Source organism: Colletotrichum chrysophilum (assembly GCF_026319265.1).
Source record: "Colletotrichum chrysophilum strain AFK26 chromosome Unknown scaffold_199, whole genome shotgun sequence".
Lineage (NCBI taxonomy): Eukaryota > Fungi > Ascomycota > Sordariomycetes > Glomerellales > Glomerellaceae > Colletotrichum > Colletotrichum chrysophilum.
Window position 1 is genome coordinate 26,241 of NW_026517486.1, and position 21,860 is coordinate 48,100.

Genomic DNA, 21,860 nt, shown 5'->3' on the forward strand with positions numbered 1-21,860 from the left:
CGTGGAGGTTGTGTTAGGTTGGTAGTGGCAGTTGGCGCAAAGTGACCCGGGAGAGAAGATGTGCAGAATCAAGGGAAAAAAAAAAAAAAAAGTTACAGCTTCACATCCAGCAAAGCTGGGCCCCGCGGCCTCGCGAAAATCTGGCTTAGGTAAGACACCGCCGGGGAAAGCGGTGTGATAAAACACAGAGCGATTGGACAGGGTGAGCTTTAGAGTGGGTCTCAAAGCATGCAGAATTGGGCAGAAAAGAAAGCGGCAAGAAATTTTAGAACTGGGCGTTCGCCTGCAGGCGCATTTCTCCAGCACCATCTCAAGACCATCACAAGATCCTCCTGCGATTCCGTCCGAGCCCCAGCTTCTCCCCAGGCTCCCATCTCGACCCGTCGCACTCAATTAGACTGCGCGCGATCATTCGAACCTTCTTTTTAAAATACTCAATCGCTCATCAAGTCGCCCACGATGGCGAAGCCTCGCCAAAAAAAGAGGACGCACGTCGGTGCTTCGAACCCCCAGAAGCCCGTCGATGCCAAGGTGCCTAGGTCAATGGTCATCCGTATCGGCGCAGGTCAGGTTGGCAGCAGTGTTTCGCAGCTTGCCACGGATGTCAGACGTGTACTCGAACCAAACACTGCCTCTCGGCTGAAGGAACGCAGAGCCGTATGCCAACGTCCATCGCTCAGCTTCACATTGTGCAAACACTGATTTGGACAATAGAACCACTTAAAGGACTATGTTACTATGGCAGGTCCCTTGGGCGTGTCCCATTTCCTTTTGTTCTCTAGATCCGAAGGTTTGTGTCCCCAACTCGAAGCCCTGTCACCACCCCCGGCTGGATCAGCTGCTAACAATAACCAGCTGGCAACGTCAATCTCAGAGTCGCCCTAACCCCGAGAGGCCCAACATTCAACTTCCGAGTCGACAAGTATTCCTTGGCTAAGGATGTTCAAAAGGCTCAACGGAGGCCCAAAGGCAGTGCGAAAGAGCAGCTTGCTCCGCCCTTGGTACGTAGTTCACAGCAAGAACAGCCCAAAAATCATTGACTGACCCTTTTTAGTTGGTCATGAACAACTTTCACTCCCCCGATTCCGACGCAAAGTCAAAGGTCCCTAAGCACCTCGAGTCTCTCGCAACCTCGGTCTTCCAATCTCTTTTCCCGCCCATCAACCCGAACCAAACTCCCCTCAAGAACATCCGCCGAGTCCTACTCCTCAACAGAGAGCTGTCGCCTGAGAATGATGGGTCTTTCATTCTCAACTTTAGGCACTACGCTATCACAACGCGAGCTACAGGCATCTCGAGACCTCTCAGAAGACTCGATCGGGCAGAGAAGCTGCTGGCTTCGAAGGTTGGCAAGAAGGGCGGCGTACCGAACCTAGGCAAGCTTGAAGATATTGCCGACTTCATGATTGGTGGTGAGGATGGAGAGGGATACATGACGGATGCTACCAGTGGTAGCGAGATTGACACGGACGCGGAGATCGAGGTTCTGGAGCCGGCAGCTAAGAAGATTTCTAAACAACGCGCTGCCCCTGTTGAAGACGATGCTGCGGACGATGCCGAGGGTGTCGAGAAGCGCGCCGTCAAGCTGGTTGAGCTTGGTCCGCGCATGCGTCTGCGTTTGACCAAGGTCGAGGAAGGCTTATGCTCAGGCAAAGTCATGTGGCACGAGTACGTTCACAAGACAAAGGAAGAGATCCGGGAGCTGGAGAAGCGATGGGAGAAGAGGCAACAGGAGAAGGAGGCCAGGCGGAAGCAACAGAAAGAGAATGTCGAGAAGAAGCGGAAGGCTAAGGCCGAGCGTGGCGACACAGCTGGGGATGAAAGTGATGTGGATATGGACGACTACGACGAGTTTGACAGTGAGGGCCTAGCGGGCGATGCGGAATACCAAGTCAATGAGGAGATGGAAGATGCTGGTGAGTGGGAGGACGAGGAGGAAGAGATTGCGAACGAATGAGCGACCTTGATAGAAGAGACTCTCGTTCATAGTAGATCATAATACCCAAGGAGTGGCTGAAGATGAAGGCATCATATCTTCCCTGTGACATGGTTCATTGAACGTCCGCTTCAGACTTATGAGGGTGCGAGTTACAGACAAGGACGAGCGCCGATGCCACGGCTCTGCCACCGGATGCCCAAGTCGTGGAACCGTATCACCAGCCCCTACACCCATGAGGGCACAGTTTCTCATCGTTCCTCAGTTGGCCACCTCAATGGAAAGGGAGCATGTTGCAAGCCAAATTTATGCCCCACAAGAAGACTCCAGCATTTTGCGCATGTGCAGTGTCGAATTTCGCCAAGAGAAATCCATGGTAGAGGACAGCTTTCCGTTCAACGTCGGACTAGGTCCAGTTGGGAGAAATTGCACTTGACCAAGGCTTAGAGTCATGGGATGCTCGAGCTAGGGTAATATTCTCGGGGTTGCGGGGATTGAGTGAGGGGTTTCGAACATCTCCAGATCGGGAAATGTTCAAGTCTCGTATCATTTGATGTGTGACGAGGTGATGAGCAGGCCCTTTCGCGAAACAATGCTATATGTGTGTTTTCGGGTTTGTAATTCTATCCTGTGAAGCGACCATTTTCTGCGTACCACTGACACCGTTTTGCGCGTGACGGTACGACTTTCCGGCACCTCTCCAGATTGGTTCACCTCGTGTCATTTGCGGCCTCAACCCCACCCGAGTTCAATGATCTGGTCATGTCCCAATCGATCTCAGGCCCCCGAAAGCTTTTGTTTCCGTCCATGTACCACAAGAAAACGATAACGAAGAAGAGCCCAACCAAAATGACGGCAGTATAATTCATGCTGGCAGTTGTCGCAGGGAGGCTAAGTGGCATACATATGAAGACCAACAATACCAATGTCCACAAAATGGAAAATGTGTTGCAAACATATCCAGCCCGGCCAAGGTTTAAGTACCGACGAGGCAAGCATCTTTGTCGACCCCGAAAGAGGAGGATGGCTTGTGGAGCTGCATAAGTGATATTCAAGAAAAGGACTGCTGAGGTCACTATTGAATTAAAGGCAGAGGTTGATGCCAAGTACAAAAGACCGTAGAGACAGGAGAATACGTAGGAAGCGACGGTAGTTCGAATGGGTAGATGTCGTTTGCCATCAACATTTGCGAAGTAGCTCGAAAAGGGTACTCCTCTCTGGAATCAGTCAGCAACAGTGCGTAGAGGGGATGACTTCCTGCGTTGCATAACCTACATCGCGAGCAAATGCCCAGGCTAGACGACCACTGGTGACCCATTGTGATGGAAGACATACTGGGACAGATATCAGTGAGACGGGTGGGCTATTGCCGACACGGAACCACTCACCCAGATAAACGAAGAGGATATAAGCGAATAGAGACAAAGTGACTTTGTCGTTGCCGGTCCTGAGACTGCATTAGAGTTGAAGTCGCCAGTGTCGACCGTGATAGGAGTACAAACACCTGGTTTATCAACTCCAAACTAGGCAAACGAGATGAAATAACTGCCGAAAAGTCTTCCATGTAGAACATGAGAGACAAGAACAGAGGGAAGGCTGTGGCCAGACCGATGATCATTGTCAGCATCATGACCTGTGGGACTCGGCGACCGGGATGCGGCATTTCCTCGCTAATGTGAATAACTACCAAGTATTAGAAAGATTCCCTTTCCGAGATATCATCATGTGGGTGACTTACCACCATCCGTCCCCCCAAAGGCGTACATTGCATTCGCGATACCCAAGGTCCACGCTATCCCTGCAGACCATCCACTTGATCCTAGACCCGATTGAGTCAGGAAAGATGCAGGTTGGCTGTGTTTATGCAAAGCGATGGCTACGAATAAGAGCACCAGAAAGCCCAAAACTGAACTGTACAACGAAAGCTGAACTGTGAAGGTGATCTTTTGAGAGGCAGAAATCACAGGAAGTACTAATAATTGTTAGAAATGTAGTTTCAAAGGATTAGATATGAAATTCGGGAGGTGAAAGCACCTGTGACGGTGGCAGTCCCCACATAGATTAAATAGATCTGCCATTGTGTTCCTTCGAAACCGGGATGCCAAAATTGGATCATACCAGCTAAGGTCATGGAGAACAAGGATATTTCTGAACATCTCAAGACACTTTACGTTAGCTTTCGAAATATCACGACTGACCTCCAAAGAGAAAATTACTTACGTAACGATCCACCAAGCCAGCATTGACATCCAACCTATCAGGTATGCAGCGAATCGTCTTGTATTTGGAGATGATAAGATGTAGCAGAAGTGATACTGGCCACCGGTTGACTACACTTTCATTAACAGTGAAGACGGTTTGGTATGTGACAGATACGACGGACCGGGAAAGCAGACGCTATCTCACCCAGACCAAGAGTCATGACAAGCTGAGCGGCAAAGGCGACGAGGAGCCCGAATATACACGATTGCGGCCCACCATAGACGAGATTCTGACCGAAATTGCTCTTCAATGGAAACTGTTAGCGCAAAATAAGAAGCTTCACATTTTTGCGATGATCAAAGAGAACATGGGCGTACAAGATAACCGATCCAAGAGTTGGGTATAGAAAAAGAGAGGCCTAAAGCTGAAACCCAGCTAAATTGGCGCTTCAAGACTTGATCATGGCCATTGGCTCTCAGGATTGCGTCGTCAATGTTCGCGTAGGGCTCTAGTGTACCATGGGATATGCTCAATCGGTGGATAAACTCGTTCGAGGCTGCATCCTTCGCGAAGCCCTTGGCCGCCATAGCTGCCGGGTCGGCATGTGGAACGGTATCGGCATGTATGGCATGGTTCATCGTTCTCAAGTCAATGGAAGCGAAGAGAAGTCGTATTAGACGTTTCGAAAGTCTATAAAAATGTAAGACGTAGGTCCGCGGCTCTCTTTACACGACCGCAGAAAACAGGCTATGACAAGGTCTTTATAGCCTTTCACTCTCCAATGAGAATAATGTAGTTGATGTCCTCTCTACAACTTCATAAGTGGTGCTTTGGACAGCCCAGCTGATTTTCTTATCACACTTCTTCTATATCAACCTCATGTTCGTCGATGCATTGTAACCACAGACCAAGCAGAGATAGCGAATTGCTGCTGTAGATATCTTCGGCATCCATTCGCCATGCCCTAGACGTGTTAGTGGCTCCACCCGCAGACTGTGCGATTCGCAATTCGGGCGACGCACCTTTCACTGACAAGTGACGATAAGATATATCGGTCGTGCAACTCCTTGCCAATCATGGCCCCAAACCTGAAGCCTGCACGGAGGTCATAGGATCTTACCCCAGTTGAGATGCTTTGCCATTCGGACCCCTTCGTGTGATATTTGGCGGCTGCTGACTCTGAACGCAGTGCCAACTGTATTGATTTCCATCCTGCATGCTGTTATGCATGAAAGCCGCGCTAATTAGATTGTTCACGGACCCCCACCATCACATGGGGCTTGCGCTCTCTTTTTCCACTTTAGGAAATAGTCTCAACCATAGCAGTGGGCTGGAGGCCTGCCCTGCTGCAGTGTCTGTCACACTGTAATAAACGGACGCCATCCCAATGCTAGGTAGGTAGCTCACGACGCTGCGTCGCCTTGGCGGAACGAGCGGGCCCAAGTTCTTTGAGCCTGCAGTGAGCCATCATTCCCCGGAAGCGAAGCGTCAGAAGGTCTTTAAAAACAACCTTTGTTTTTTTCAATTCGAGTAGCCATCCAAGTCAGTTTCACACGTGTCATCACGCCAAAGCCTTTTCCCACACCAAGCCCCTGGCTCTAACGTATCTCATCTCAACCGCTATCCCTAACTTCTGTTGTCGAACACTACCAAAGCCTGTGAACATGTCGAGAATTTCCGATAGATACGGCTCCGAAGTCCAGAAGCTCTCAGCTGAGACCCCTATTGAGGATATCATTTACCTTTTGAAGCGCGATGGCGGTGTATTTGTTAAGGGGCTTGTGGCCGTTGAGGACGTCGACCAATCTTACGAAGAGTGTCGTGAGCGCCTCGAAAGCGACGTTGAGTGGAATGGGTCATTCTTTCCAAGTAAGCCTCATCGGCCTATCAACAGCCGTCAGTTATGTTGCTGGGAGGCTACTAGACTATTAACGCAGCTCTTGCTGATGAATGGCAGAGGAAACCCAACGAGCACCAGCCCTCCTTGCTCTCAGCCCCACATACGCCAGAACCCAGATGATGAATCCCATATATCAGAAGGTGTGCGAACACTTTCTGACCACTCGAAACTGGTTCTGGTGGGGCAACGAGAAAAAGGAGTCGGTTTCGAAGCCGTATGTCCACTCTTGCACTGCCATGAGGATTGGACCAGGCGGAAAAGCCCAACCCCTCCATAGGGATGACTACATCAGCCACAACCACCACCAGGAGATAGAGGCATGGGATGATGAACGAGACAAGAACCGAGAGACTGCAGTAGGCCTTTTCGTGGCTGGAAGCAAAGTCACAAAAGAGAATGGAGGCACCCAGTTCATACCTCGCAGCCACCTCTGGTATGAAGATTTTTCCCGCGGAGTCTCGGCGTCGACCGCAGTGGATGCATGTTGTACTGTGCTGATAGTGTTTGATTGCTAGGGGCACCGACAGACACTTGCCACCACGAGTTGACGAGTGCATTTATGCTGAGATGGACAAAGGCGACGCTTTCATCATGCTGGCCTCAGCATATCATGCCGGCGGACATAACACCACACAAAACGAAAAACGACTGGTTTTCGCGACGTTTTCCATTCGAGGATATCTACGACAAGAGGAGAATCAGTATCTCTCCGTGCCTCAAGATATTGCGAAGAATTATGACCGGCCCATTCAGGAATACATGGGTTACGCCATGAGTGACCCTGCCTGCGGATATGTTGACCAAATGGATCCGATCTTTGTCCTGCATCCAGAGTTGAAAGGGGACGGAAGGCCAAGCGATTTCTAGGCATCGGGGGTAAATTATTCGTTCTTTTGTAGTGATTAAACCAGGTCTTGTAAGGCGATTCATTTCAAATGACACTTACAGTGTAACAATGTCTTCTTTCGATTTGCACGTTCAAAATTCGATAAATCTAGAGGACCACCTCAGCCCCTTTCGTGTGTCCGAGCCTCTGAACTTTACCTTGAACTTGATGAGAATTCTCCGAACGCCTCTTGATTCCTACTGCCGTAAACAAAACCAGGGCTGGTAATGGTAGAGAGCCACGCAAGACGGAGAAATTCGACTGTGCAGCGATGAGACACGGCAATAGGGTACACAGGGATGTGAATTACAAGGGCTCGGCCCGGCAGAGGTGTAAGAAAATAGCGGCAGACTGGAGGTGACGGTGCCGCATAAGGACATTGTGCTGATTCAATTGCCCTTAGTCAGAACTCCGTCAACTCCACTAGCGCAGGCGCTCTTGACGCCAGACAGGACGTCCATTAATTAGGTTTCCTTCATCTACATTCTCTACTCTCGCCGAAGAGCCACAGCAAGAGTAAGGCTTTACACAGCGACAAAACCAATCATGCATGGAAAACTTGCCATGGCCAGAGGCTCAAAAGCCGTTCGAAAGGGTAAGTCAGACAAATCATTTATTGGGATTGCTGCGCTTTGCTGCTGTAGGAAGCGCAACCTGCCCCGTCAATTAGCCCCCGTCTTCCCCTGCCTCGCAAAGTGGAAGCTATGTCCCGTTTCTACCCATGTCCCAGCTCTGATTTTTGGACACATGAATTCTAGACCCGGCATGCGGAACTTGTCGAAAGAAGTGTCGCAAATGCGACAGAACACGGCCGACATGCAATCGATGCAAGTCGAAAGGTCTCCAATGCGAAGGATACCCCCCCAGGTTTCAATTTTGCGAATCGCCGTCCACTGCTGTCGCGTCCAACGGTAGCAAAGTTCAGCAACAAGACGAAAATATCTCACATCCCTCAAGGAAGCCCGGTCGGAGCCAAGACCGAAGTTCCCCGTCGGCCCAGAGCCCCCGGACATCCATATCGACTGACAGTCGCAGTGCGCAAGTTTTGCACCATCTTTTGCATCAGGGCACATCACCGGACGCGTCGACGTCTCCCCATCAAATCTCGGTTGGCCAACCATCGCCTGTTTCTTTTACTGAGCGCCACTTCGAAAAAGAGCCTCTGACCGCTCTGAACCGAAACTTGTTGATTTATTGTGAGTCCCATCAAACTAAAAAGCTAGTATTGGGCCTCACAAGGAGTAGTTGACGAAAAGTTAAGCGAACACTTGACAATCGTAGTCAATGAGACCCAAAATCCGTTCCGACTTCACGTGTTACCTCTTGCGCATCAGCATGTCGGAGTTCTTCACGCCGTCCTGGGCTTGGCCGCATGCCATATGACTCTGTTACCCTATGGAGTTGAACAGGTTGATATGGCTACGGCTCTACAACATCGAGTGGCAGCCCTCAACGATCTGAGTTCGCTTCTCATAAAGGAAGAGATCTACGGACTGGCGGCTGCTGAAGAAGACGCCGTACTGGCGATTATACTGCTCTTGGTCTTGCATGACGTGAGTGTCTTGGCAAATCTAGAATTCGTCATTAACTCCCCCACGTCCCGGATCCGAGCCCATCAGTCATACTAACGTGAGCTAAGATCTGCGAAATGGGCATATCCGCCCATGCCGTGCATCTGACAGGGGTGTCTTTTCTATGCGATAGAGTTGCAGTGGCCTCAAGCCTCGGACAGACGTCAAGCGCTAGCATGTTCTTCCTGTCAGCACTAGCATGGTGGGTTCATCATTTCAGGCTTTCTGAAGACACGCAACATTTCAACTGACATAAGTCGCTAGGTTGGATGTACTGAGGGGTTTCAGTGGCGCAGAGAAACTTACTTACTCAGAAGCCGTTCGCCTATGTGTCGTGGCTGACCCGAAAGCACGATCAAGCTTCCACACCTTGGTTGGTTGCCCTCCCGCCGTTTTCCATCGCATAGGCGAGGTCATCGCAGCGGCCAAACGCCACCAAGCCAAATCGATCAGTTTAAACGATTTCGAGCAAGTCTTGCAAGATGCAGAAGTGTTCTTTCGAAATATCAGGCTGGAGGAACTAGATTATCCCAGCCCTGATACCGAATGGAGAGATCTTGCCGACGCCTATCGCCATGCCTGTCTTTTGCGAGTGATCCGTTGGCCAGACACCTTTTCAATTCCCTGTGAATCTGACAAGGTGAAAGTCTCGGTCAGCGCTATACTAGACGCCAGTTCACGAATCCCAATGAGCTCCCCTTTTCACAAACGGTTGCTATTTCCCCTTTTCCTCGCCGCTGTCGACACCTCTACAGGACACCAAATGCATTATGCCACACTATGCATCCAGCAAATCAAGCGCTCAACCGGATTTGAACATGCTGCAATGACAGAAGTGCTTGAAAAGGTTTGGGAAGCTAGGGCGAATCACACTCGTGCCTGGCCTAACATCCCTTGGATGGAGTTTGTAAGTACATTTGTAGACATCAAAAACGACCGAAGAAATACTGATTGCGCAATAAAAGACCTGCTCCGAGGCCCTCAGACAGCAACATGCATATCTGTTCTTTTAAATCATGGAGTCAAAAGGTATGCGGCCATGAGATACGTGTAGGCTGTACGTCGTAATCGGATTTGTGACGAAGAGAGCCGATGTGCGGATGCGGACTGTTGCCATTTTAGGAAATAAAGCACATACAGGACTTTGATGTCAACTTTGTTTCATGTTCAAGGCCTGAACGGAGTCTCCCTTCCCATATCTTTGGCAATCTACATGTAGACTAGACTCAGACACCTTACTGACGCCTCGAATTATCACGTCCCAGGAACGACACCAGTTATCTCAGTGCTTCAATCTTGAATCAGACGCCCAGGCTGGTTCAGACAGATTACACAGAAGGATAGTCGAAGCCTATGGCAGAGAATTTGTTTTTAAGAAGCCGAATGCTTTTGTATCCCATTCTTGGAGTCCTTGAGATAAGACAGTCACCAAAAGGGAGCGCTCGTGTCAATGCCGACATCGAAGTACGATTCATCGACTCGCTCATTTGAAAGCTAAGACTTGATTGTCCTCAGGGATTACGCCACCTGATTCGTAAGGGCAAGTAATACAAATCACCTTCGTATCTATGGGGGTTGATTAAACCCCGCATCTTGTAAGAATGAGGGTTGCTAAATTCGCACGATGGTCTTGTATCTTCCCGAGATAGATGCGAGATAAGAGAATAGTAAACATGCAAGGAGCCGGAAAAAGTGTTGGCAAGCCGGCTCGCTCAAAGACGATACTATAGATGGAGTCACAGGGAGAAACAGCCACGCGCGAACAACAGTCCGCACCGTCATAGTTGCTGAGAGTTTTTCCTTTTCGGGAAGAACAATGCATCTGACCCACCGACGCCCCAAGGTTGCGTGCCAAGCTGGCGCGTCGCACCAACTGGCGTATACAGGTCTACTTACATCTTGACTTTTATTCCTAATGACTTGGGCATCCCCTTTTGCAAGTACTCCAAGATACCAAGAACTTATGCGATGCATACTTTGATTCTTTTGTCACATGCAAAGGCGAGGTGGTCGAAAGGAGTTAAGTTTTGGGTGAGTACAAATAGTGGATGATTCGGGATGTCGCAAGATCCCACACACTCTCTCAACCCATCGCTGGAGCTATTTCCGTTTTCGGGATCACATCATCCTTCAATACTGGGACGTAATAGGTGATCGCAGTGTCCGAGTGTGGTTATTTGGATTGACTCAACAATACTTAAATGACTGGCTTGCGATATTGTTATTACCAGATGACATAGGTTGCACCTCGTCCCAAACAGTCTTTATTCCTCATTCTGCCACCATGCCCAAACACCCCCTAGACCCTCTATCAGTCGATGAAGTCCGCAAGGCATCACAGCTCCTTTTACAGGAGTTGAGCTTGCCACCAATGTGCATCCGCTTTAAGGTGGTTGACCTGGCAGAGCCGTCCAAAGACGAGGTTCTCGCCCACCTGCAAAGGGGTAACCGGGTACCAGATCGCAAAGCTCGAATTTATTACCACCAAAAGAACTCGAAAGTTCTCACGAAATCGATTTTGAATGTCTCTAGCGGCATTCTAGAGACCACCGAAGAACTTCCAGACGTCCAAGGCCCAGTGGACTGGGTAGAATACGACCTCGTCACTAAGGCCTGCAATAAGCACCCGGCAGTTCTTGCGGAGATTGCAAAGTTGAAAGTTCCACCAAGGTATGCCTAATGAAATGTCCTAGATCAATGTAGACTGAAGTGTCTGGATAGCGCCCGAATTTTGAACGATCCTTGGGCATACGGCACGGATGACCCTTTCGAAAGAAGACGACTTTTTCAATGCTACATGTACTTGGCTCTGAACGACGACGAGGAGGCAAATCACTATTCAACCCCGTTACCACTTGCACCTATCTTCGATGCACATACAATGGAGCTTGTGGATCTTCAAAGACTTCCGCTCGGCGTTGGCGATGAACTTGATACCGAAACTCAGCCATGGACACCAGTCGAGCCTGTCGAATATAGTGCCAACATACTCGGCACGGAGGCACTACGCAAAGATCTGAAGCCTTTGCATATTATTCAGCCTGAAGGCCCATCTTTCCAAATCGACGATCGAACTGTACTCTGGCAAAAGTGGCAATTCCAACTGGGATGGTCACTACGAGAGGGTCCCATTTTGCACGATGTGCGGTACGGCGAAAGATCTCTTTTCTACCGAGTGTCCATGAGCGAAATGACGGTTCCTTATGGCGATCCTCGAACCCCTTACCACCGAAAGCAGGCCTTTGATCTTGGTGACTCTGGGTTTGGGCTGACATCCAATAGCTTAGCTCTTGGATGCGATTGCCTCGGCCACATCGCCTATTTCGACGGAGTGCGCGTCTCGGCTACCGGAGACCCTGTGCTGATGCCGAACGTGGTTTGTATGCATGAAGTTGATGACGGCATTGGCTGGAAGCACACCAATTTCCGCAACGGCAAGTCTTCAGTGGTACGGGACCGCAAACTTGTCATTCAATGCACGTCGACTGTTGCCAACTACGAGTACATTTTAGCCTTTGTGCTTGACCAAGCCGCTAATCTTCACATTGAAGTGCGGGCAACAGGTATCCTGTCTACCATGCCAATCCGTCCAGACCTCAGCGTATCCCCGTGGGGCACGGTGGTAGCTCCTGGGGTTCTTGCCGTAAATCACCAACATCTTTTCTGTGTGCGCATCGACCCGATACTTGATGGCGAAAGGAACAATACAGTCGTGCGGGACGATTGTTTGCCCGTTCGGGGTAACCCTAATCTTGACCCCTTTGGATGTGCGTTTCGCGTCAAAACCACTCCAATTACGAAGCCTGGCGGCTATGACCTAGACCTCTCGTCCGGTCGTACGTATCGAATCACGAACCCATCCCGCGTGAATGAGATATCGGGCAAGCCGGCTGGATACAAGCTTCATGCAGCACCTAGCCAAATGTTGATGATGGGACCTGAGACATTCAATCATCGGCGGGGAACTTTTGCATCCAAACCCATTTGGGTAACACGATACCGAGATGATGAGTTATGGGCCGCAGGGGAGTTCACCAATCAAAGTCGGGAGGACACTGGACTTGCAACGTATGCAACGCGAGACGAAAATGTCGAGAATGAGGATGTCGTACTTTGGCATTGCTTTGGACTGACCCATGTCACTCGGCCTGAAGGTTAGTTGCCCCTCCTTGATGCCGTTACTGACCACATAAGAGTTTGCTTAAGAATGATGGACTCTGATACGACATAGACTTCCCTGTCATGCCCGCTGAGAAGCTATCTTGCACATTGAAGCCGACAAGCTTTTTCCGCAAGAATCCCTCAAACGATGTTCCGCGGTCCGAGCAGCGCCATAACAAATCAACTCTTCATACGGCAGCGGATGGATCCTTTCCATATTGCCAAGCAGCAGGCAGGTAATGAGGAGAAAGATCGCCGAGCCAAATCGAAAGAAGTGAAGCAGGCAAATGTTTTGGAACTGCTGGTTTCTGTTTTGAACTTGTAATTTATGATATCTACGTTGAGATTGAGAACGTTTTCGACACGACTATGATGTGAAAATTGTGTCATGTCTTGCAGCTCAGTGGCGACAGATTTATTTTCGTTCTTCCTTGCTAATCTGCAACAAGTAACTATTGATATCAAGCATGCGGTACCCTCAGCGTTATGAACTCGATCTTCCACTAACCATGAGTTTCCTGGATCGAGAGGACTAAAGCCTAGGCTTGAGACACGCGCTTCAAATGTCGGAGTTTCGGCAGCGCGCTGAAAATAGCGTCTCCGGTCTAAAGAGTAGTTTGAACCAAGTGCAGGTGAATCTGTCAAAGTGAGTCGTATCCATAAAACGCAAAATCTTGATTCGAGATAACACAAGTTCATGGTTCTTAGGCGCTGGGAAGAACTTTTCAGTCTTATACGATGTAATACCAGGCAACACATTCGATATGACATTAGACTTTCGCCTCTGGAACTGTTCTGAAAGCATCGGCTGCTTCTTTGAGAGGCGCGGTGGAAGGCGGGGGTCCCTGCCCTATCGCTGCTGAAAAAAATGATACCAACCACGTCGCAGACTTGTGCATCGATCTGCTGCAGCAGCCCTGAACTGAGAGACCCGCCTCCAATGTTTTCGTCCACAGCATCACGCACAGTCTTTAGAAGCTCGCGACAGGTGAGCTCCAAGCTGAAATAATTGAACATGATGCCAGGAACTTCTTCGTCGACATCCATGCAAACTTGATGGGTGAGCTGGACTGGACTAAGAGATCTTATAGCCGCCTGAAACACCCAGTGTCAGCCAACAGCTCGTGCAAGATCATACTAAATTGAATTATCCAGCACCTTTCTCTTGTTCTTGATCGAGTCTTTTTCATCATTCGTGCTTGCGGACTCAAGTTCTCGAATTCCGTCGGAATCATGTTTCTTGTACCATCCACTGCTGTCGAGAATGAGATCAACCACTTCGACATTGAGCCCTCTTGAATCCGAGTCAACTATGAACGTTTGAGCAAAGGCCATAGATGCCCTAGCCTGGTAGTTGATGGTTCTGATACCAGCCCGAGACATCGGAATCTTTTTGTTCTTAGTGCTGTGATTTGGTAACCAATGCGTCGCTGAGATTCCCTTGGTGAGTGCAAAGTTTTTGGAATAGGCCTCCAGAGATGTTGGAGGATTTCCCACAAAGAATGCCGAGTTCCCTTGGATCTTCATAATGAATCCAAGGTCCGCTCTCTTCTCCTGTTCCTCAAGGATTCCTTCTTGCCGCAGCGCTTGATACAGCTGGACAGCATGCATCAAATTTCCCTTAGATGCGAACTCGATACCAAGCCGGTGAAATGCTGTTCTTATGTCGTGAACGTGTAGACCGCAGAACATCGGATTGTGACTCAAGAAGTTGGATGGCCTGGTTGGTGCTTGCCGTATGATGTTGAAGATATCTTTATCTGAGCCCCACTGGTCCACCGACATCAGGAGATCATCAATTGCCTCCTTGAAGTGGCGACTCCTCTTAAGCTCTGGTGCCTCTCTGACGACATCTCCAATCGAATTCGTGATCCTCTTCAAATCTTCCTCGCCCCTACGGACTTCAGAACCAAGGGATTTGAGGATGTCTAGGTAGATCTGTGCGCCAAATGCAAGCCAGACATCGGGGATTTTCTTCGTCTGCATCATTTGCTTGAAACCTTTGACGAACTCGTCTTGAACTTGAATGCCCTTGAGCGTCGTGACGATGACATGCATGTCCGCAAAGAGCTCCAACAGAGCCGCTTTATCCTCTTGCCAGCGCTCCCGGTCGTCTTCAGCCTTGCGATCGTCTCTGTACCAGCCAAACTTTCCATTGTAGGAAGGACACGTGTCAGAGAGACCCTGTCCCTTGTAGGCGTTCAGGAGGCATAAAGTGTTATAGAAGAACATATTAGCCTCAGCGTAGCACCTGTAGTTGTAGTCATCGGTAGCTTGACGTTTATCCTCAGGATGCAGCCCCCGAGCTGCACATGCGCCCCCAAATACCATCGGGATAAGCTCTTCCACCCCACCAAGCCTCTTCAGCTGCGTGGAAACCTCATCTTCCATGCTATGAGCAAGCTTGATGGCAGTGTTTGTAGCTACCGCAACGGCAGCAAGATCTCTAGATCCAGCCTGATATTGTTGCCAAAGGCCGAATACTTCCTCACGAAGTTTGAAGAAATCCGCCAGAAGCGTCGACAAAATGAAAAGAGATTCCGTCTGTATGTCTTCTTCCTCAGCCGCGTACTGAACATCGTCGAGACTGGGTAACACTGCGTCTGGAGCAGATAAGAACTCATCAGAGGGTTCGTAAACACTCAGAGATTCAAACATGTTGCCTGTCCGAAGCCTAGCGTTGTGCTTGTCATCGTTTTTGACATCATCCGTAGGTAGAGCGCTCCTCAAGCCCGACGTGTCGAACGAACCAATGTGGGACTTGAAAGTCTCTCGTACTTTCTCGAGGACCGAAATAAAATAAGCGTGCTGGGAATCCCCGGCAACGTCTTGGAACGATCGAAATCTTTGCAGAATAGCAGAAAACCGTCGACGGGATTCGATAACACGGTTTAGTGCCGCTGAGAAGAATTCCGGGACTGCGAGAGCCGCAGAAGCGACCTTGTCGGCCACATGCTCGGCTAGCGGAACGAAGTCTTTGATGGCAATGACGTGTTTTCGCTTTGAGCTAGCCGAGGCAGCAGCGGCCTTTGCCAACTTCTTTTTAGCCTCCATTCGAGCCCTGCCTTTCAGTTTCTTGGTGGCAGGGCTGTTTGCCGAACCATTGAGAGGACCAGATTAGCCGGACTGAATTGCTGAGGATGCCAACCATGATGCCACCACATCTGTGTCTTGCTTGTACTGATGATAGGTTGATCGAAGACCAGCAGCGACTATCTTCGGCGTTCGTTGTCAATGCTGCTGGATGGCGATGATGCGGTGAATTTCGACAGTGGTTGACGTAGGAAGATGAGAAGCTATCAATTGGCCTTGCGGCTTTAAGCAGGGCTGGTAGAAGTGTTGCGGGGTGAACTAAACACGGATGGGCGAGATTGCGAGATTCTCTTGACGTCGCGCGTGTGGGGGTTGGAACGGATCATGTGATCAAAGAAAAAGCAACAATGAAGTGTGGATAATAAGGCGGTCTGGCGAAATATACGTGTTTGGAGGTCACGTGGACCTACTCGCTCTTCGAAAGCTTGTATCAAATATGCCACTATTAACACCCCAAAATCGTGGTTTAACTTTAAGATAGTATTGAAGTTATGCTATAGCAATTCCAGTGGTATCGCCCAATTCTGAAAATAAAACCGCCTTTTCCTTTTTGTTGATATCGATGGCATATATACCACCAGACAGGTCGGTCACATACACCACGCTCGCGTTCTTATCCAAAGCCAAACCGATCGTCTCATGCAAGCGAATCGCTAAAATCTCAATCTTTCCTCCCAGTTCCACATTTGCTCGGTTGAGAGAATTGCCAGTGGGGGGATCTCCGCGATCTGTCCAGTACAGCATACTGATCTCTTCGTCGAGTTCAAGATCAATCGGCTCCGGCAGCTTCTCAAAGACCATTTCAATGTCTCGGACCAAATCGCTGGCGCCCGAAGCTGGCTCGATCGGCGCTCGAAGAATACGACCCTGGTTGCCCTTTGATGGACCTTTTTGAGTCCAGTAGAAGAGGCCTCGCTGCTCATCCACGGCAATGCCGACGCACCACCTTGATTGATCTAGCATATCTGCCTCGGTATTCCCTGTCGAAATAAGAATCTCAACCTCAGAACCATCGAGATTTGCTCGCATGACTTTCATGCCTTCTCTGTCGCACCAGTACAGCTTCTGGCTTCTCTTCGCGATGGTGATTTGTTTCGGTGTGAAGACACCTGAAGTTCCCACAGGAACAACAACTCTCCTGTCAGATCCATCCAAGTTGGCCCTTTCGATAGAACCACTGTTGGATTTGAAGCTTGATCCCATGTTTGTCCAGTACATGTGGCCGTTTGCATGGTCTATGGCAATGCCATCCGGTAGAGTATCAATATTATCAATGATCGTTCGAAGGTCACTCCCATCTGGAAGACAAGATAATATGCGTCCGGCCCGCGTGTTTTGATGAGGATGCGACAAATCCGTGTCAAGGATGTAAAGACGTTGTTGCGGTTGTGAGCCCATTGTTACAAAATGTTTGAAATAGGCAGTGTTAAACGAATCGAGTTGACAGCCGTAATGAAACAGCCGTAATGATAGTCGTAATGATAGTCGTAATGAGTGAAACCTCCAGGCAAAGATAAGAACCAAAACAAGAAGCCGTTCCCCGCGAAATGTTCCTTTATAAAGACCACTTTTAAGTTGCGCGGCCGGTGTCTTTCAAGACGGATGATTCATTCGAGAGCAGTTCTACGGTTCGGGTTCCGTCTTGTAGAAAAAAGTTTTCAATTTGCCAGTTGCGAATGATTCACCAGGTAGCCCGCTAACGGCGACTTATGGTTCCGTCCGTTACTCGGATTTCGCACCTCGGTCTTCACGACATACCCACTGTCACAGAATGCGGCGGATGTCTTCCTGATTGCGCGGCCAAATTCCGCGTGGTCCCGCTTATATACATGGATGTCCCTGGTCAAGGCCTTCATGTGGGACGTCATTGCCCAGTTGTGCCATGCCCATGAACCCCTCGCGTTTCGGTGCGGTTTGGTTTTCCAAATCCTTCAGTGCCATTCAACCACTAGTGTCTAGTTGTGAAGAGAGGTGAGTGAAAAGAGAAAGGTGAAGACGAGAATACTGAGGAGATCGTGAAAAAGTCTCTTAATAAAGATGATATATCAATTATAGTCTAACACTAATACACATTCTCACATGCCTATGACTGCTTGTCGGTTGACGCATAATCATCCCACTCTTTCCGAATGTTTAGCAATCTGACGAGTTCCTCGTCACGCTGCTTAGCCAACTGCCGATACTCCCTCCCAGCAACTTCGTTCATTGTTCCTTCCACCCACTTTTGCTTCAACTCATCTGTCACTTCAGGGTCTTTGGGCGCATACCAAGTCATAAGGGGACCTAAGAGATGGTCCGCCATATGCTTGATCCCGCCTTCGCCGCCCCCCAAGTGAAGCAACATGCTGGGACCCATGACACCCCACCGAAGGCCTGGCCCAAAGCTCATAGCTTTGTCGATGTCTTCTACATTGACAATGTCCTCCTGGAGAAGATACATGACCTCTCTTACTAACGCGGCTTGTAGTCGGTTGGCAACGTGGCCCACAACCTCTTTCTTGACATGCACCGGCTTCTTCCCCATGCGCTCGTAGAAATCCATCGTCTTTTGCACAGTCGATGCGGAAGTTTTGTCCCCACCCACAACTTCGACAAGGGGAATGAGATGCGGGGGGTTGAAAGGGTGGCCCACCACGCAGCGCTCCGGCCTCCCGGAGGGACCCATGCCCTCTTGAATACTCGAGCATGTCAGACCGCTACTACTCGTTGCGATGATAGTATCGGGTCGGATGATTTCGGCCATTTCCATGAATAGCTTTCGCTTGAAATCAAGCTTTTCTGGCCCATTTTCTTGTACGAAGTCGGCATCCTTGAGGGCTTCGCGCATGTCGGTTGTAAATGTGATATCAGTCGCTTTGACATCCGATTCCTTCGTCAACCCCAATGACGAGAGAACTGGCAGTGCGTCGGTAACCAGATTGCGGAGGAAAGTCTCGGCGGCTGGATTGATGTCGAAGGCGACAACGGAGAGTCCTTGGGCCAGGAACAGTGCCGCCCAAGACGCACCAATCGACCCACAGCCGATGATGGCAACGTTGTGAATGTCAGGCATGATGAAGAAAATGCTGGCGTGGTAGCAAAGGATGTAATTGGGTGATTGAGGACTTTGCAACTGGGCAGTAATACGGGAGGTGTGCTGGTGATTCGAGTACCGTGGTGGTAGTGCTAATGGCACGACCGGGACGCAGGCAGCAGGGCACAGAAAGGAGGTATTTATGAATTGGGAAAAAGTGGCAGAAATCGGATGAAACTTTGAGAACAAGATGGGATAGTCAGTGAATTTAACGAGGGAGTGAAGGTTACTTGGATATTTCAGATAGCTACACGGACGGAAGCCCCGAAAGTAACGACGTAGTCCGGGCCGATCCCGGTCGCGAGAGCGTGGAAGCTCGGCATGCCTTCGCGACCCACAACGCCGATGTCCCCGCGCTAAAGGTAGGCAACGGGCCTGCAGTTTGGTGGGGAGCGTGGCAGAATTCCGCCCGCGGAATTAGGGCGGCGGGCCTGCGACTCGTGCGCCATCTCCGGATCACCAATCTTGGCGATTCCAGCTCCCTGTCCGTGGAGTTTCTAGAAAACTTCTCTTGGCCCGTGACAGTCTCGTTGCTTTGCGGCAACGTCATTCCTGTTCTTCTCATGCCTTAGTCTGGTGTCTCGACCGCCGGCACTCGCGTCGACCAGAAACCTCCGACTTGCGTACGCCTTGCCTTGCACGAGACTCAGACCTGGTTAACTTCATGCTCCGGGATGCACTGCCCCACATCATCGGTCCTCACGGCGTTCGCAGCCCTGATGGACGCAAGGGTCTTCCGACAGCGGCTGTTCCAATCAATCCGCACCGGTCACCGAGATATCTTCGTCTTTACTCCGTTTCCGCCATTGTCAACCATATTCCCACGGATGACCCGCCCTCACACGTCTTTGAGTATAAATCGAATAACTCCCTCTGGTCTTTAGCTTCCTAATATCCCAGGACTCTTAGCCATTGCAACTTGCAAGCCCTACTCTGCTCTATCGCATCCTTTTCTTTCCTTCTCGAAACCATTCCGAATACACATCATAAATCATGACTGTCGAAAAGATCCCCGACATCTACGGCCCGGGTACCTTCACAGATAAAACATTCACCTCTGTGCCAGAAGACACCGAACGCATCTTTCGTCTTATCGCCAGCCAGACTCCCGGCTTCACACAAGATGAAAGGATTCTCTCCAAAGTTCAATTTACTGGGGAGTCGTACCCTGTCATCCCCGGACCTATCAAGGCGACTTCGGTAGCTGCAGCATTGCATGCTATGACTGGCGTCTTGGCCGACGAAATTCTTACTCTCCGCGGCGCTAAGAATGACGAGCGTCAGATTACAGTCAACACCACGCACGCTGCCATTTGGTTTGGTTGCATTGCGACTGCTTTCTTGGATGGCGTTGATGTTGTGAGCCTGGTTAAACAGGGCAAGTTGAAGGAGTTGCTTCCTGACTGGGAGCGAGGATGGACCGACACTCCTCTCAAATACCGCGCCACCGGTCTGTACCCTACAAGCGACCCCGAGGTTTGGTATTCGCTTCATGGGAGCATGAATGCTGAGCCGGTCCTACGATCTATTGGTGTAGACCCCTCCACACCCGCCAAGACGCCGGAGGAGGCCGCCCGGCTCATTGCCCAACACACATCGAAGCTCAGCCCAGAGAAGATGGAGATGACAAATCTTTTGAACGGATTCTGTGGCAGCATTTGCTTCACGCCCAAGCAATGGCGTGAATCGGAGATGGGACGTTCGCTGTCGATACATCCCTTGGTAAACGTTCAGAAGCAAGAGCAGGCAATCCCAACACCTCCGGTAGCCTTCCCGCCTCTGGACCCCAACGACAAGCGTCCTCTAGCTGGTGTCAAAGTTGTAGAGATGACTCGTGTCATTGCCGGCCCGCAGATCGGAACAATTTTGGCTGCGTACGGAGCCGACGTGATTCGTGTGAATCCTCCACACTTACCAGACATCAACATCATGCAGTTGACCTTGAACGCTGGAAAACGAACAATCGCCATCGACCTACGCAAGGATGAAGACGCCGCCATTCTCAAGTCTCTTGTCTCGGACTGCGATGTTTTCATTCAGGGTTTCCGCATCAACAAGATGCCGAAGTTTGGTCTTGGCCTCAACGATCTGCTCAAGATGGCTGGTGAGCGCGGCCGTGGCATCGTATACGTCAGCGAGAACTGTTTCGGCCCTGACGGCTACTATGCTGAAAGGCCCGGTTGGCAGCAGATTGCTGATGCTGCCGCCGGTTCTGCTTACGTGACAGGAAAGTCACTAAATCTGTCCAACAACGAGGCAGTTCTTCCCAGCTTGCCCATTTCCGATATGTCAACCGGTGTCCTCGGAGCTGTTGGTGCCATGTTGGGCCTGAAGAGACGGGCAGTTGAGGGGGGAAGTTACTATTCGCATGCCAGTCTGACTGGTGTCAACGCTTACGCCCTGACCGAAGAGGTTGGGCTTTATCCCGAGGCCACCGTGGAAGAATGCAAGCAACGCTTCCAGTGGGGTGAAATGAGAGGATCACACCACGTGCTAGATCTCCTTGTCACCGTGTGGAATGGATGGCAAAGAGTTCTTGGGGATTACCTGCAGCCCGAGAGTGACTGGTTCCAAAGCTTTCATGACAGCGCTTTCGACAAGAAAAGGTTGAGCATTCTGAAGCCTGTGGTCAAGTTCAAGGGCGAGCAAGACACAACTCCCGAATGGAAGAAACCGAGCGTGCCCTATGCAAACGAGAGGGCAGAAACAGTCAAGTTTCTTTGATTGATGTAAATTAACCACATACTTGATTATATGTAATGGGAGCATGAAGTCTTCTTGTATCAGAACACCATTGATTTCTTTACTGGTGACTACAATGTCTCCGGCGTCACTGCAAAGCAGTTTGTTCTTTGAAGTAGGAATGCTATCCCTGAGTCCGGATCATTACATGTTGGCTCTACCTATCCCCGCCAAGTCGTCGTTGAGCAGAGTATCCTTTTCAAATCCATTGACAACTTGGTGAAGCATCGCAGCGGATATCTCTTGGACACAGATGCTTGGCAAGGATGCAACCCATTTTAATGCAAACCCCATAG

General features: G+C 50.0%; 5 protein-coding genes across 5 annotated transcripts; 3 read left to right on the plus strand and 2 right to left on the minus strand.

Moving 5' to 3' along the window:
- Window positions 1-459: 459 nt before the first annotated feature.
- Window positions 460-1,957, plus strand: COL26b_012986 (uncharacterized protein; the record flags this gene model as incomplete). The annotated part of the gene is made up of 4 exons (XM_053185615.1): window positions 460-657; window positions 715-790; window positions 856-1,001; window positions 1,055-1,957. 4 exons carry the CDS (start codon window positions 460-462, stop codon window positions 1,955-1,957), a joined length of 1,323 nt encoding a protein of 440 aa, XP_053030443.1.
- Window positions 1,958-5,802: 3,845 nt separating this feature from the next.
- On the plus strand, window positions 5,803-6,062 carry COL26b_012987 (uncharacterized protein; the record flags this gene model as incomplete). Its single annotated transcript, XM_053185616.1, has 2 exons — window positions 5,803-6,007; window positions 6,055-6,062. 2 exons carry the CDS (start codon window positions 5,803-5,805, stop codon window positions 6,060-6,062), a joined length of 213 nt encoding a protein of 70 aa, XP_053030444.1.
- A 7,731-nt stretch (window positions 6,063-13,793) lies between these two features.
- On the minus strand, window positions 13,794-16,967 carry COL26b_012988 (uncharacterized protein; the record flags this gene model as incomplete). The annotated part of the gene is made up of 2 exons (XM_053185617.1): window positions 13,794-15,744; window positions 16,348-16,967. The coding sequence occupies 2 exons, from the start codon at window positions 16,965-16,967 to the stop codon at window positions 13,794-13,796; spliced, it is 2,571 nt and encodes an 856-aa protein (XP_053030445.1).
- An 865-nt stretch (window positions 16,968-17,832) lies between these two features.
- On the minus strand, window positions 17,833-18,801 carry COL26b_012989 (uncharacterized protein; the record flags this gene model as incomplete). Its single annotated transcript, XM_053185618.1, has 1 exon — window positions 17,833-18,801. The coding sequence occupies one exon, from the start codon at window positions 18,799-18,801 to the stop codon at window positions 17,833-17,835; it is 969 nt and encodes a 322-aa protein (XP_053030446.1).
- Window positions 18,802-19,815: 1,014 nt separating this feature from the next.
- Window positions 19,816-21,546, plus strand: COL26b_012990 (uncharacterized protein; the record flags this gene model as incomplete). Its single annotated transcript, XM_053185619.1, has 1 exon — window positions 19,816-21,546. The coding sequence occupies one exon, from the start codon at window positions 19,816-19,818 to the stop codon at window positions 21,544-21,546; it is 1,731 nt and encodes a 576-aa protein (XP_053030447.1).
- Between the last annotated feature and the right edge of the window lie 314 nt (window positions 21,547-21,860).